Source organism: Saimiri boliviensis, chromosome 14, assembly GCF_048565385.1.
Source record: "Saimiri boliviensis isolate mSaiBol1 chromosome 14, mSaiBol1.pri, whole genome shotgun sequence".
NCBI classification, from domain to species: domain Eukaryota; kingdom Metazoa; phylum Chordata; class Mammalia; order Primates; family Cebidae; genus Saimiri; species Saimiri boliviensis.
The window spans coordinates 36,467,246-36,482,506 of NC_133462.1; the positions used below are offsets into that span (position 1 = coordinate 36,467,246).

At 49.7% G+C, this 15,261-nt stretch overlaps 1 protein-coding gene across 2 annotated transcripts in view; it reads right to left on the reverse strand.

Moving 5' to 3' along the window:
• SLC44A2 (solute carrier family 44 member 2 (CTL2 blood group)) overlaps positions 1-953 on the reverse strand; it is a 41,112-nt gene extending 40,159 nt beyond the window's left edge. The window contains exon 1 of one of the 2 annotated variants that reach the window (XM_003941798.4): positions 830-952. In XM_003941798.4, coding sequence (XP_003941847.1) covers positions 830-860 — 31 coding nt within the window. In that variant the 5' untranslated portion in view covers positions 861-952. Of the gene's footprint in view, positions 1-829 lie in introns of both variants that reach the window. The other variant, XM_010329547.3, reaches the window with a different exon arrangement.
• Positions 954-15,261: the final 14,308 nt, after the last annotated feature.

Genomic DNA, 15,261 nt, shown 5'->3' on the forward strand with positions numbered 1-15,261 from the left:
TGGGGCTGGGGCTGAGTTGGGTCTTGGGGACCCAAAACAGAGAAGAGAAAGGAGAAACTGAGGATGGCAACTCTCCCCACCGTGGGAATCCAGGGGAGGGCGGCACCACACGGCGCTAGAGAAGCCCATATCCTGGCCCCATCCCCGGGGCCAACTGACTCAGGCCGCCCCCAGAGGTTCGCGGGAGGGAGTTCCAGTCGCCAGCACCTCTCGAAATGGGAGGTAGGTGTCCCCATTCCCTTGCACAGGGCGGGGAAAGTTTCTCAATTGTTTCCTGCTTCCTTCCTGCCCCCTTGTCAGAGACGCCCTTCTTTCCGCCGTTTCCAGGCGGCTGGCCAGACCCGGTGGGCTCCCAGCTTGGGTATTCGGTCTGCCCAGTCTTGCCTCAGTTTCCCCATTTTGCTAACAGCCCTAGAGGGCTACTTCTGGCGGTAAGGTGCAGGAGGAAGAAGTGGACAAAGGGGTTCGAGAGAGGAAGGGGATTTGGGGAGGTCGGGGCCCTGTCCCTTTTCCGAGCCCGCATCGCCGCGCCTCCCCTCCCCCGCCCGCCATCTGAGCCGCCCAGATAACGGGACCTCCCCGGGCGGAGCATGCGCCGTGAACCCCGGCCCATCAGCAGGAGGGGGAGCTGGGGCTCCCAGGGAGGGGATGCGGGGCGACCCGGGTGGAGCAGGGGGCGTGGGATCCGCGCAGTGTGGGATACGGGGGCCCGAGCGCGGAGGGCCCTCCAGCGGCAGCGCGGGTGCCTAGGGTCTCAGATGTCCCCCTGGCTCAAGGTCCCCCACCCCCAGGTCAGCAGAGGCGGCCCCTGACCGGAGGCGGCTCCTACCGTAGGCTCCGTTTTTGCGCTCGTCCTCCATGGCCACGGCGGGCGGGAGGCGAAGTCCGAGCCAGCGCGACCCCAGCCCGGGCGGGCGGGAGGCTCCGCGGGCTGCAGCGCCCCGCCCCGGGCCCCAGACCCGCCCCACCCGCCAGACCCGCCCCCGCGCGTCTCCTCCAATGGGAGCCTTAAGCGGGTGAGGGCGTGGCCCAGAGGCGGGACCTGGCGTGGGAGGGGTGGAGCCCCAACCTTTGTTTCCAGTCTTGGCTCTCAAGTAATCCTCTCGAGGGCGTGCACCGTGGGCAGAGAGGTCTGTCATTCATTCATTCATTCATTCATTTATTCATTCATCTATGCATTTAATCGTCAAGGAGATATTGAGACTGGGTGTGGTGGCGCGGGCCTGTAATCCCAGCCACTCTGGAGACTGAGGCAGGAGGATCACTTGGGCCAAAGAGTTCCAGACCAGCCTGGGTAGGAGGATCCCTCGAGCCCAGGAGTTCTGGGCTGTAGTGCGTTATGCCGATCAGGTGTCCGCACTAAGTTCGGCATCAATATGGTGACCTCCCGGGAGTGGTGGACCACCAGGTTGCCTAAGGACGGGTGAACCGGCCCAGGTCGGAAAGGGAGCAGGTCAAAACTCCCGTGCTGATCAGTAGTGGGATCGCGCCTGTGAATAGCCACAGCACTCCTGCCTGGGCAACGTAGCGAGACCTCGTCTCTTAAAAAAAATTTTTTTGACTGGGCGCGGTGGCTCAAGCCTGTAATCCCAGCACTTTGGGAGGCCGAGGCGGGTGGATCACGAGGTCAAGAGATCGAGACCATCCTGGTCAACATGGTGAAACCCCGTCTCTACTAAAAAATACAAAAAATTAGCTGGGCATGGTGGCGTGTGCCTGTAATCCCAGCTACTCAGGAGGCTGAGGCAGGAGAATTGCCTGAACCCAGGAGGCGGAGGTTGCGGTGAGCCGAAATCGCGCCATTGCACTCCAGCCTGGGTAACAAGAGCGAAACCCCGTCTCAAAAAGAATAAAAATAAAAATAAAAATAAAAATAAAAAAAAATTAGGCCGGGCGCGGTGGCTCAAGCCTGTAATCCCAGCACTTTGGGAGGCCGAGGCGGGTGGATCACAAGGTCAAGAGATCGAGACCATCCTGGTCAACATGGTGAAACCCCGTCTCTACTAAAAATACAAAAAAATTTAGCTGGGCATGGTGGTGCGTGCCTGTAATCCCAGCTACTCAGGAGGCTGAGGCAGGAGAATTGCCTGAACCCAGGAGGCGGAGGTTGGGGTAAGCCGAGATCGCGCCATTGCACTCCAGCCTGGGTAACAAGAGCGAAACTCCGTCTCAAAAAAAAAGTTAAAAAAAAAAAGTAAATCCAAGTCATGTTCACCCGGTGCCATTCCTGCCCTGGCACTGACCAGTGTGTGTGCACAGAATGTAGTAACCAAGGGGTGTTCCCTGCAGCCTTGACAGTTATTGTGGAAAATGGGTGAAAGCATCACTGCACTCCAGCCTGGGTGACAGAGTGAGACCCTGTCTCAAAAAAGAAAAAAAAGAAAAAAAAAAAAGAATAAAGCATAAAGCACGAAGTCATCAGGGACATGTAAATTAAAGCCTCGATGAGATACCATTGCACACCCACCTGAGTAGCTAAAATTAAAAAGTCTGGTCGAACCAAGTGTTGGGGAAGATGGGAAGCATATGGAGGCTCTCCTACTCTGTTGGTGAGAATGTAAAATGGCACAACCACTTGCAAAATAATCTGACAGTTTCTTCTTTCTTTCTTTCTCCATGTTGGTCAGGCTGGTCTCAAACTCCCAACCTCAGGTGATCCACCTGCCTCTACCTCCCAAAGTGTTGGGATTACAGGCGTGAGCCACCTCACCTGGCCTGATCTGGCACTTTCTTGCAAAGTTAATGCCCTAGAAATTGCACTCCTAGTTACTCACCCAAGAAAAGTATAAGTGAAGAAAAGAAAAAACCCACAAAACATTTCATATAAATGTTCATGGCAGCTTTACAGTATCCTTATTCATAACGGCAAAAAATAATAATAATAACGAAAAGAAAACTAGGGGCCAGGTGCAGTGGCTCATGCCTGTAATCCCAGAACTTTGGGAGCCTAAGACGGGCGGATCACAAGATCAGGAGTTCGAGACCAGCCTGACCAACATGGTGAAACCCCGTCTCTACTAAAAATACAAAAATTAACTGGGCATGGTGGCACCCGCCTGTAATACCAGATACTCAGGAGGCTGAGGCAGGAGAGTCGCTTGAACCCAGGAGGCAGAAGTTGCAGTGAGCTGAGATTTTGCAACTACACTCCAGCCTGGGCAGCAGAGTGAGATTGTCTCAAACAAACAAACAAACAACTAGGAGCAACCTAAATTCCCATTAATGGTTCAGTGGTGAAGCAAACCATTGTGGGTTTCACCCATACCATGGGATTCTCCTTATCGATGAGGAAGGCATATTCCCTTCCCCTTCCCCTTCCCCTTCCCCTTCCCCTTCCCCTTCCCCTTCCCCTTCTTTTTAGGGACAGGATCTTTCTCTGTTGCCCAGGCTGGAGTGCAGCGGTGCAGTCATAGCTTACTGAAGCCCTGACCTCCTCAGCTCAAGCAATCTTCCTGCCTCAGCCTCCCAGGTTGCAAGGACTACAGAAACACACCATCATGCCTGGCTAATTTTTTAAGTTTTTGGAGAGATGGGGCTCTTCCTAATAGGTGCCCAGTCTGGTCTCAAGTGATCCTTCTGCCTCAGTCTCCTAAAGTGCTGAAATTACAGGTATGAGCCACAGCACCCGGTCCAGGAATAAACTATTGATACAGGCAAAAATATGGATGAATCTCCCCAAAAAGCATAATGTTGTGTGAAAGAAGCCACGCACTTTTTTTCTGAAATTCTAGAACAGGCATAGCTAATCAACCTATAGTAAGAGAACATAGATCATTGGTTGACTTTTGGGACAGTAATAACTGCTAGGATGACAGGAGCAGCTTCTGGGGACTGGAAACAGGATTGTAGTGATATAGCTTAGTTCAGTTTGTGAATACTTCATACTTGATCTTTCCCCTTCCATCTCCTCAACTCCTTTCTTTTTTTTTTTTTTTTTTTTTTGAGACACAGTCTTGCTCTGTCGCCGGGCGCCAGGATCTTGGCTCACTGCAACCTCTGCCTCCCGGGTTCAAGCAATTCTCCTGCATCAGCCTCCCAGGTAGCTGGGACTACAGGCACACGCCACCACGCCCAGCTAATTTTTTTTGTATTTTTAGTAGAGACGGGGTTTCACCATGTTGGTCTGGATGGTCTCGATCTCTTGACCTCCTGATCCACATGCCTCGGCCTCTCAAAGTGCTGGGATTACACGCTTGAGTCACCGCGCCCGGCCTTCTTTTTTTTTTTTTTTCTTTTTTTTTTTTTGAGACAGAATCTTGCTCTGTTGCCCAAGCTGGAGTGCAGTGGCAATTTTTGTATTTTTACTAGACACACAGTTTTGCCATGTTGCCCAGCATGGTCTCAAACTCCTGACCTCAAGAGATCCACCCACCTCAGCCTCCCAAAGTGGTGAGATTACAGGCATGAGCCACTACGCCTGGCCTTGACTTCTGCCATTTAAAAATATGTTGCTCAGCTGGGCGTGGTGGCTCATGCCTGTAATCCCAGCACTTTGGGAGGCTGAGGCAGGAGAATCACCTGAGGTCGGGAGTTCGACACCAGCCTGACCAACATGGAGAAACCCCATCTCTATTAAAAATGCAAAAAAAGCCGGGCGCGGTGGCTCAAGCCTGTAATCCCAGCACTTTGGGAGGCCGAGGCGGGTGGATCACAAGGTCAAGAGATCGAGACCATCCTGGTCAACATGGTGAAACCCCGTCTCTACTAAAAATACAAAAAATTAGCTGGGCATGGTGGTGCGTGTCTGTAATCCCAGCTACTCAGGAGGCTGAGGCAGGAGAATTGCCTGAACCCAGGAGGCGGAGGTTGCGGTGAGCCGAGATCGCGCCATTGCACTCCAGCCTGGGTAACAAGAGCGAAACTCCGTCTCAAAAAAAAAAAATAAAAATAAAAATAAAAAAATAAAAATAAAAAAATAAAAAAAAAATAGCCAGGCTTGGTGGCACAGGCCTGTAATTCCAACTACTCAGGAGGCTGGGGCAAGAGAATCACTTGAACCCGGGAAGTGGAGGTTGTGGTGAGGTGAGATTGTGCCATTTCACTTCAGCCTGGGTAACAAAAGTGAAACGTTTTCTAAAAAAATTAAATGGGCCGGGCGCGGTGGCTCAAGCCTGTAATCCCAGCACTTTGGGAGGCCCAGGCGGGTGGATCACGAGGTGGAGAGATCGAGACCATCCTGGTCAACATGGTGAAACCCCGTCTCTACTAAAGATACAAAAAATGAGCTGGGCATGGTGGCAGGTGCCTGTAATCTCAGCTACTCAGGAGGCTGAGGCAGGAGAATTGCCTGAACCCAGGAGGCGGAGGTTGCGGTGAGCCGAGATCGCGCCACTGCACTCCAGCCTGGGTAACAAGAGTGAAACTCCGTCTCAAAAAAAAAAAAAAAAAAAAAAAAAAAATTAAATGAATAAATAAATAAAATATGTTGCTCTTCCAGGTCCAGTCGCCAGCATCATGCTCTTTTATTCCTTTTTCAAGTCCCTCGTGGGCAAGAATGTGGTCATGGAACTCAAGAACGATGTGGACATCTGTGGTACCCTACATTCAGTAGGTCAGTATCTCAACATCAAATGAGCTCACACAAATGTCATACACCTCGAGAAATATCCTCACGAGTTATCAGTGAAGAACTGCTAGACTGAGCTAGATGGCTGACACCTGTAATCCCAGCACTTTGGGAGGCCGAGGCAGGTGATCACCTAAGGTCAGGAGTTTGAGACCAGCCTTGCCAACATGGCAAAATCTCATCTCTATTAAAATACAAAACTTAGAGTGGGGCAGTGGCAGGTGGATCACCTGAGGTCAGGAGTTCAAGACCAGACTTGCCAACATGGCAAAATCCCATCTCTACCAAAATACAAAACTTAGCCCGGGGCAGTGGCAGGTGCCTGTAATCCCAGCTACTCGGGAGGCTGAGGCAGGAGAATTAGTGGAACCTGGGAGGCGGAGGTTGCAGTGAGCTGAAATCACGCCACTGCACCCAGCCTGAGCAACAGAGCAAGACTCTGTCTCAAAGAAAAAAAAAAAAAAAAAAAAGGACTGCTTAATTCTGGGCTTAGTGGTCCCATACAGGCAGTTCCCAGCAGAGGAGGTGGACACAGTGTGCAGCAAGGAAGAAAGCCCGGCAGCAGTAAGTGACGACCCCTCCTTCTCCTCCCCTGCCTCTTCCTTGGTGACCCGTAACCCCAAGTCCCAGCCCAGGACCCCTAACTCCCAATACTTGAAGTTTTTTTGTTTTGTTTTGTTTTTTGTTTTTTTTTTTTTTGAGACGGGGTTTCGCTCTTGTTACCCAGGCTGGAGTGCAATGGCGCGATCTCGGCTCACCCCAACCTCCGCCTCCTGGGTTCAAGCAATTCTCCTGCCTCAGCCTCCTGAGTAGCTGGGATTACAGGCGTGCGCCACCATGCCCAGCTAATTTTTTTTTTGTATTTTTAGTAGAGATGGGGTTTCACCATGTTGACCAGGATGGTCTCGATCTCTTGACCTCGTGATCCACCCGCCTCAGCCTCCCAAAGTGCTGGGATTACAGGTTTGAGCCACTGCGCCCGGCCGAAGGTTTTTTTTTTTAAACTAATGATGGTTTTGTGAGTTTTTTTTTTTTTTAAAGGGATGATCGGATAAGAGGAATAATAGGGAACAGGTGTCCTTTCTGAGCAGGGGAGAAGACATAGGCTGGGAAACTTCAAAGCCTTCCCAATCCCCAGCACCTGCTTTTCTCACTACCTCCCTGGAGATGGTGGGAGGGAGAGCTTCCTCGGTCTTTTCAGGGCAGTATGTGAATCACTTGGGGGATGGAAGGAATCTGTCCCACACCAGGAATAAAATTTATGATGCAAATATATATATGTATATATAGTATGCATATATATATATACACACACACACATATACACACACACACAAGCATATATATACACAGGCTATATTTATAATGTCTCACACACACACACACACACACACACACACCATATACATAAGCCAAATGCGGTAGCTCACGCCTGTAATCCCAGCACTTTGATCCCAGGGCGGATCACCTGAGGTCGGGAGTTTGAGACCGACTTCACCAACACTGAGAAACCCTATCTCTACTAGAAATACAAAATTAGCTGGGCATGGTGGCGCATGTGTGTAATCCCAGCTACTCAGGAGGCTGATGCAGAAGAGTTGCTTGAACCCGGGAGGTGGAGGTGGAGGTTGTGGTGAGCCGAGATTGTGCCATTGCACTCCAGCCTGGGCAACAAGAGCAAAATTCTGTCTAAAATAAATAAATAAATGAATAAATAAATAAGTGTGTGTGTGTGTGTGTGTGTGTGTGTGTGTGTGTGACATGTTGCTGGGTGCAGTGTCTCACACATATTGGGAGGCTAAGGCAGAAGGATTGCTTGAGCCCAGAGGTTCCAGATCAGCTTGGGTAACAGAACACCTGAGGTCGGGAGTTCAAGACCAGCCTGACCAACATGGTGAAACCCCACCTTAAAAAAAAAAAAAAGGCCAGGCGCGGTGGCTCAAGCCTCTAATCCCAGCACTTTGGGAGGCCGAGGCGGGCGGATCACGAGGTCAAGAGATCGAGACCATCCTGGTCAACATGGTGAAACCCCGTCTCTACTAAAAATACAAAACATTAGCTGGGCATGGTGGCGCGTGCCTGTAATCGCAGCTTCTCAGGAGGCTGAGGCAGGAGAATTGCCTGAACCCAGGAGGCGGAGGTTGCGGTGAGCCGAGATTGCGCCATTGCACTCCAGCCTGGGTAACAAGAGCGAAACTCTGTCTCAAAAAAATAAAAAAATAAAAAGAGGGCCGGGCGCGGTGGCTCAAACCTGTAATCCCAGCACTTTGGGAGGCCGAGGCGGGTGGATCATGAGGTCAAGAGATCGAGACCATCCTGGTCAACAGGGTGAAACCCCATCTCTACTAAAAATACAAAAAATTGGCTGGGCATGGTGGCATGTGCCTGTAATCCTAGCTACTCAGGTGGCTGAGGCAGGAGAATTGCCTGAACCCAGGAGGCGGAGGTTGCGGTGAGCCGGGATCGTGCCATTGCACTCCGGCCTGGGTAACAAGAGCGAAACTCCGTCTCAAAAAAAAAAAAAAGAAAAGAAAAAGAGTGAATGTTTATAGAAAGCTTAGTCAGTGTCAGACAAGGCATTAAGTGCTTTATATTTATTATTTTTCTTTATTTATTTACTTATTTTGAGACACAGTCTCACTCTGTCGTCCAGGCTGGAATGCAGTGGTGCGATCTATGCACACTACAACCTCCACCTCCCAGGTTTAATCCATTCTCCTGCCTCAGCTTCCTAAGTAGCTGGAATTACAGGTGCCCGCAACCAAACCCGGCTAATTTTTTTTTTTTTTCTTTTTTGAGACGGAGTTTCGCTCTTGTTACCCAGGCTGGAATGCAATGGCGCGATCCCGGCTCACCGCAACCTCCGCCTCCTGGGTTCAGGCAATTCTCCTGCCTCAGCCTCCTGAGTAGCTGAGATTACTTACAGACACGCGCCACCATGCCCAGCTAATTTTTTGTATTTTTAGTAGAGACGGGGTTTCACCATGTTGACCAGGATGGTCTCGATCTCTTGACCTCATGATCCACCCGCCTCGGCCTCCCAAAGTGCTGGGATTACAGGCTTGAGCCACCGCGCCCGGCCTTAATTTTTTGTATTTTTAGTAGAGATGGGGTTTCATGCCACTGCACTCCAGCCTGGGTAACAAGAGCGAAACTCCATCTCAAAAATAAATAAATAAATAAATAAAATAAAAATAAAATAAATCTATTATAACAATTTTCTAACTGGGGAACGTGACACGGAAAGGTGAAGTAGTCTACCCACAGCAACACAGTGAGCACCTGACTGTGCAAGAATCTGCACGCGGAGGGGCTGGCTTTACACCACAGACACACTTCCTTCCCCTTCAACCACGTGCTTCCAGAGCAGCCTCCGGGTCATATTGTTGAGAGATAACAGCAAGTTGTATTTACTTTTTTTTTTTTTTTTTTGAGACGGAGTTTCGCTCTTGTTACCCAGGCTGGAGTGCAATGGCATCATCTTAGCTCACCGCAACCTCCGCCTCCTGGGTTCAGGCAATTCTCCTGCCTCAGCCTCCCGAGTAGCTGGGATTACAGGCACGTGCCACATGCCCATCTAATTTTTTGTATTTTTAGTAGGTACGGGGTTTCACCTTGTTGACCAGCATGGTCTCGATCTCTTGACCTCATGATCCACCTGCCTTGGCCTCCCAAAGCGCTGAGATTACAGGCTTGAGCCACCACGCCCGGCCTACTTTTTTATTTAAGACAGAGTCTCACTGGGCATGGTGGCTCACACCTGTAATCCCAGCACTTTGGGAGGCCGAATTGGGCGGATCACCTGAGGTCGGGAGTTCAAGACCAGCCTGGCTGACATGGCATCTCTACCCAGTCTCTACCAAAAATACAAAGATTAGCCGGGTGTGGTGGCAGATGCCTGTAGTCCCAGCTACTTGGGAGACTGAGGCAGGAGAATCGCTTGAACTGGGAGGCAGAGGAGGTTGCAGTGAGCCGAGATGGAGTTCCTGCACTCCAGCCTGGGATCTCAAAAAAAGAAAGAAAGAAAGAAAGAAAGAAAGAAAGAAAGAAAGAAAGAAAGAAAGACTGGGCATGGTGACTCACTCCTGTAATCCCAGCACTTTGGGAGGCCAAGGCGGGTGGATCATGAAGTTGGGAGTTCGAGACCAGCCTGGCCAATATGGTGAAAACCCATTTCTACTGAAAATAGGAAAATTAGCCAGGCATGGTGGCACAAACCTGTAATCCCAGCTACTCGGGAGGCTGAGGCAGAAGAATCACTTGAACCTGGGAGGTGGAGGTTGTGTGAGCTAAGATCGCACCACTGCACCCCAGCCTGGGCGACAGAGCAAGATTCTGTCTCAAAAAAAAAAAAAAAAGAAGAAGAAGAAGAAGAAAATGAAGAATGGTGGAATGGTGGATGCCAGGGGCTGGTCGTGGCAGTGGGAGTGTTTCATGGGGACAGATGAGAAAGTTCTAGAGATGGGTGGTGGTGATGCCTGCACCACAGTGTTAATGTGCTTAATGCCACTGAACTGTGCACTTCAAGATGGCTAAGGTGGCCAGCTGGGGTGGCATGTATATGTGGTCTCAGTTACTTGGGAGGCTGAGATGGGAGGATGGCTTGAGAGAGCCAGGAGGGGAACTGAAATTCAGGGCAGCAGATTCAGTGATTTCCTGTGGCAAAGGTCCGCAGGTGTCTGACTGTGCCAGGTGGGGTGGTTGAGGGGCAATGGGGAGCCATAGAGGATATGAGAATGAGTGAGAGTCAAAAAGTCACTGTAAGTTTCAGAGAGATCCCTTTAGTGGTATGGAGAAAGGACTGAAGACAGGGACTACAGCCATGGTCCCTGGGAGAGGCTGGGGGAGGCTCCAGGCATCCAGAAGGAACTAGGACAAGGCCATGGCCTCAGGGGGATGGGGGAGGTGACCACTGAGGCGGGGCAGGCTGGGCAGAGCCGGGGCACAGAGAGCTGCTCTGTTCTCTGACCCCACGGAAGCTTTTGGGCTCATGAATTTTTCATGCCAAACAGGCCTGGAGTTTCAGATTCCAGGGCGCTGGGCCCAGGCTTTTGGGTTCTGTTTACTGCTTCAAAACATCTCAGGGCCCCAGGAGACGAGTTATTTATTTATTTATTTGAGGCAGAGTCTCAGTCCATTGTCCAGCTAATTTTTTGTATTTTTAGTAGAGATGGGGTTTCACTATATTGGTCAGGATGGTCTCAAACTCCTGACCTTAGGCAATCCACCTGCTGGAGTGCAGTGGCCTGACTCTGGCTCACTGCAACCTCTGCGTTCCAGATTCAAGTGATTCCCCTGCCTCAGCCTCTCAAGTAGCTGGGATTACAGGCATGCGCGACCACGCCCGGCTAATTTTGTATTTTTAGGACAGACAGGGTTTCACGATGTTGGCCAGGCTAGTCTCAAACTCCTGACCTCAGGTGATCCACCTGCCTTAGCCTCCCAAAGTGCTGAGATTACAGGCACGAGCCACCACCCCACCAGTAGACAGTTCTTTTGAGGTTCTGCAATGCCTAGGCTGGGGTGAGGGCCTGGCAGTGGCTGTATCCACCTAGGTGACCTTCTCAGCAGGCGGCTGCTGGGAGCCTGAAGGACACCCCCTCTCCTTTGGGCAGAAGCAACATAAAGTCTTGGGCTCTAGGCCAGGCGAGATGGCTCATGCCTGTAATCCCAGCATTTTGGGAGGCCAAGGTGGGTGGACCACTGGAGCCCAGGAGTACGAGACCAGCCTGGGAGACATGGTGATATCAGTCTGTACCAAAAAATATAAAAATAAGCTGGGTGTGGATTTGGAGGCTCATGCCTGTAATCCCAGCACTTTGGGAGACAGAAGCGGTGGATCACCTGATGTCAGGAGTTCGAGACCAGCCTGGCTAACATGGTGAAACCCTGTCTTTACTAAAAATACAAACATTAGCTGGGTGTGGTGGTGGGCACCTATAATCCCCACTACTCAGGAGGCTGAAGCAGGAGAATTGCTGGAACCTGGGAGGCAGATGTTGCAGTGAGCGGAGATCTGCCATTGCACTCACTTCAGTCCGGGCCGACAACAGTAAGACTCTGTCTCAATAAATAATAATAATAATAGGCCAGGAATGGTGGCTCATGCCTGTAATCCCAGCACTTTGGGAAGCCGAGGTGGGCGGATCACCTGAGGTCAGGAGTTCGAGACCAGCCTGACCAACATGGAGAAACTCCCATCTTTTTTTTTTTTTTGAGACGGAGTGTTTCGCTCTTGTTGCCCAGGCTGGAGTGCAATGGCGCGATCTCGGCTCACCGCAACCTCCGCCTCCTGGGTTCAGGCAATTCTCCTGCCTCAGCCTCCTGAGTAGCTGGGATTACAGGCACATGCCACCATGCCCAGCTAATTTTTTGTATTTTTAGTAGAGATGGGGTTTCACCATGTTGACCATGATGGTCTCGATCTCTTGACCTCGTGATCCGCCCGCCTCGGCCTCCCAAAGTGCTGGGATTACAGGCTTGAGCCACCGTGCCCAGCCCGAAACTCCCATCTTTAAAAAAAAAAAAAAATGGCTAGACGTGGTGGCTTACACCTGTAATCCAAGCACTTTGGAGGCCAAGGCGGACAGATCACCTGAGGTCAGGAGTTCAAGACCAGCCTGACCAACATGGTGAAAACGCATCTTATTTAACAAAAAATAAAAATTAAAAAATAAAAATAAAACAAGAAATAAAAATTATCAACTTGCATAGGTCTCCTTCGTGTCATCTTTTTTTTTTTTTTTTTTTTTTTTTTTTTTTTTTTTGAGACAGAGTCTCACTTTGTCACCAGGTGCCAGGCTGGAGTGCAGTGGCACAATCTCGGCTCACTGCAACCTCCGCCTCCTGGGTTCAAGCACTTCTTCTGCCTCAGACTCCCAAGTAGCTGGGACTGCAGGCGCATGCCACCACGCCCAGCTAATTTTTTTTTTTTATTTTTAGTAGAGACAGGGTTTTACCATGTTGGCCAGGATGGTCTCAATCTCTTGACCTCGTGATTCACCCGCCTCGGCCCCCAAAGTGCTGCGATTATAGGCGTAAGCCACCGCGCCTGGCCTAATTTAAAAAATTTTTTGTAGGCCGGGCACGGTGGCTCACACCTGTAATCCCAGCACTTTGGGAGGCTGAGGTGGGCGGATCACGAAGTCAAGAGACCAAGACCATCCTGGTCAACATGGTGAAACCCCTCTCTACTAAAAATACAAAAATTAGCTGGGTATGGTGGCATGTGCCTGTGGTCCCAGCTACTCGGGAGGCTGAGGCAGAAGAATCACTTGAACCCAGGAGGTGGAGGTTGCAGTGAGCCGAGATTGCACCACTACGCTCCAGCCTGGCGACAGATCTCAAAAAAAAAAAAAACAAAAAAACAAATTTTTTTTTGTAAAGACAAGGTCTCACTACATTGCTCAAGCTGGTCTTGAACTCCTGGTCTCAAACCGTCCTCCCACCTCAGCCTTCCAAAACACTGGGATTGGCCGGGCAAGGTGGCTCATGTCTATCATCTCAGCATTTTGGGAGGCTGAGGCAAGTGGATCACCTGAGGTCAGGAGTTTGAGGCCAGCCTGGTCAACATGGCGAAACTCCATCTCTACTAAAAAAAAAAAAAAAAAAAAAAAAAAAAAAAAAAAAAATAGCCGAGTATGGTGATGCATGCCTGTAATCCCAGCCACCTGGGAGGCTGAGGCAGGATACTTGTTTGAACCTGGGAGGTGGAAGTTTGGTAAGCCGAGATTGTGCCATTGCACTTCAGTCTGGGCAACAAGAGTGAAACTCTGTCTCAAAAAAAAAAAAATTAGCAAAATTTGCTAGATGTGGTGGTTTGTGCCTGTAGTCCCAGTTACTAGGGAGGCTGAGGCAGGAGGATGGATGGAGCCCAGGAGGTTAAGGCTGAAGTGAACCATGACTGCGTCACTGTACTCCAGTCTAGGGTAAAGAGTGAGACCCTGTCTCTAAAAAAAAAGTTTTTTTGCCGGGCGCGGTGGCTCAAGCCTGTAATCCCAGCACTTTGGGAGGCCGAGGCGGGTGGATCACGAGGTCAAGAGATCGAGACCATCCTGATCAACATGGTGAAACCCCGTCTCTACTAAAAGTGCAAAAAATTAGCTGGGCATGGTGGCACGTGCCTGTAATCCCAGCTACTCAGGAGGCTGAGGCAGGAGAATTGCCTGAGCCCAGGAGGCAGAGTTTGCGGTGAGCCGAGATCGCGCCATTGCACTCCAGCCTGGGTAACAAGGGCGAAACTCAGTCTCAAAAAAAAAAAAAAAAGTTTTTTTGGCTGAGTGTGGTGGCTCATGCCTGTAATCTCAGCACTTTGGGAAGCCAAGGCAGGTGGATCACCTGAGGTCAGGAGTTCAAGACCAGCTTGGCCAACATAGCGAAACTTCATCTCTACTAAAAATACAAAAATTAGCTGGGCATGGTGGTGGGTGACTGGAATCCCAGTTACTAGGGGTGCTGAGGCAGGAGGATCGCTTGAACCTGGGAGGCAGAAGTTGCAGTCAGCTGAGATCATGCCACTGAACTGCATTCTGGGCAACAGAGCAAGAATCCATCTTTTAAAAAAAGCTTTTTTCAGGAATGAATAAGAGTAAATTAGTAAGAATAATAAAAGCTATATTTGTCCTGCTTAAAATGATATTTACAGTTCCTGTTGCTGAGTGAATGAATATTTCAAATTCACTCAGTAAAATTTATTTAGAAACAGCAACGGTGTGATCTTGGCTCACCGTAAACTTCTCCTTCTGGTTGAAGTGATTCTCCTGCCTCAGCCTTCCAATTAGCTGGGATTACAAGCATGGGCCATCAAGCCAGCCTATTTTTTTTTTTTGTATTTTTTGTAGAGATGGGGTTTCTCTATGTTGGTCAGGATGATCTCCAACTCCCGACCTCAGGTGATTCAACCCCCTCGGCCTCCCAAAGTGCTGGGATTGCAGGCATGAGCTACCACACCCAGCCCACCAATAAAAGTTATTATATTAAACAGTGAATGAATGAACTGGACAAATTTTGAACACCCAGTGCTGAGCACTAGGGACATAAACATGAACAAGACAAAGTTCCTGCTGTATTGGGGCTGACATGTGTGGAAGAGACAAGATGAATGGATGGATGAATTAATGAGAGGATGAATGAATGGATGGATAGATGGGTGGTTGGATAGATAGGTGAATAAATTAACAAGTGCAAGAATGGATGAATGGATGGATGGATGGACCAATGGATGGATGGATAGATCAATAAATTAAAGAATGCAAGAATGGATGAATGGAGGCAGGGATGGTTGATCAGGCCTATAATCCCAGCACTTTGGGAGGCTGAGGCAAGTGGACCACGAGGTCAGGAGTTTAAGACCAGCCTAGCCATATGGTGAAACCCTGTCTCTACTAAAAATACAAATATTAGCCACCTATAATCCCAGCTACTCAGGAGGCTGAGGCAGAAGAACTGCTCCGGCCTGGGGGGCAGAGGTTGCAGTGAGCCAAGATCGCACACCACTGCAAACAGCCTGGGTCACAGAGCAAGACTCCGTCTCAAAAAAAAAAAAAAAAAAAAGAAAAGAAAAAGAAAAAGAAAAAGAAAAAATAAAAAAGAATGGGTGAATGGATGGATGAGTGGAATGATGGATGGATACATGAATAAAATGATGAATGCTAGAATGGATGAATGGGTGGATAGATAAATTAATGAATGTAATA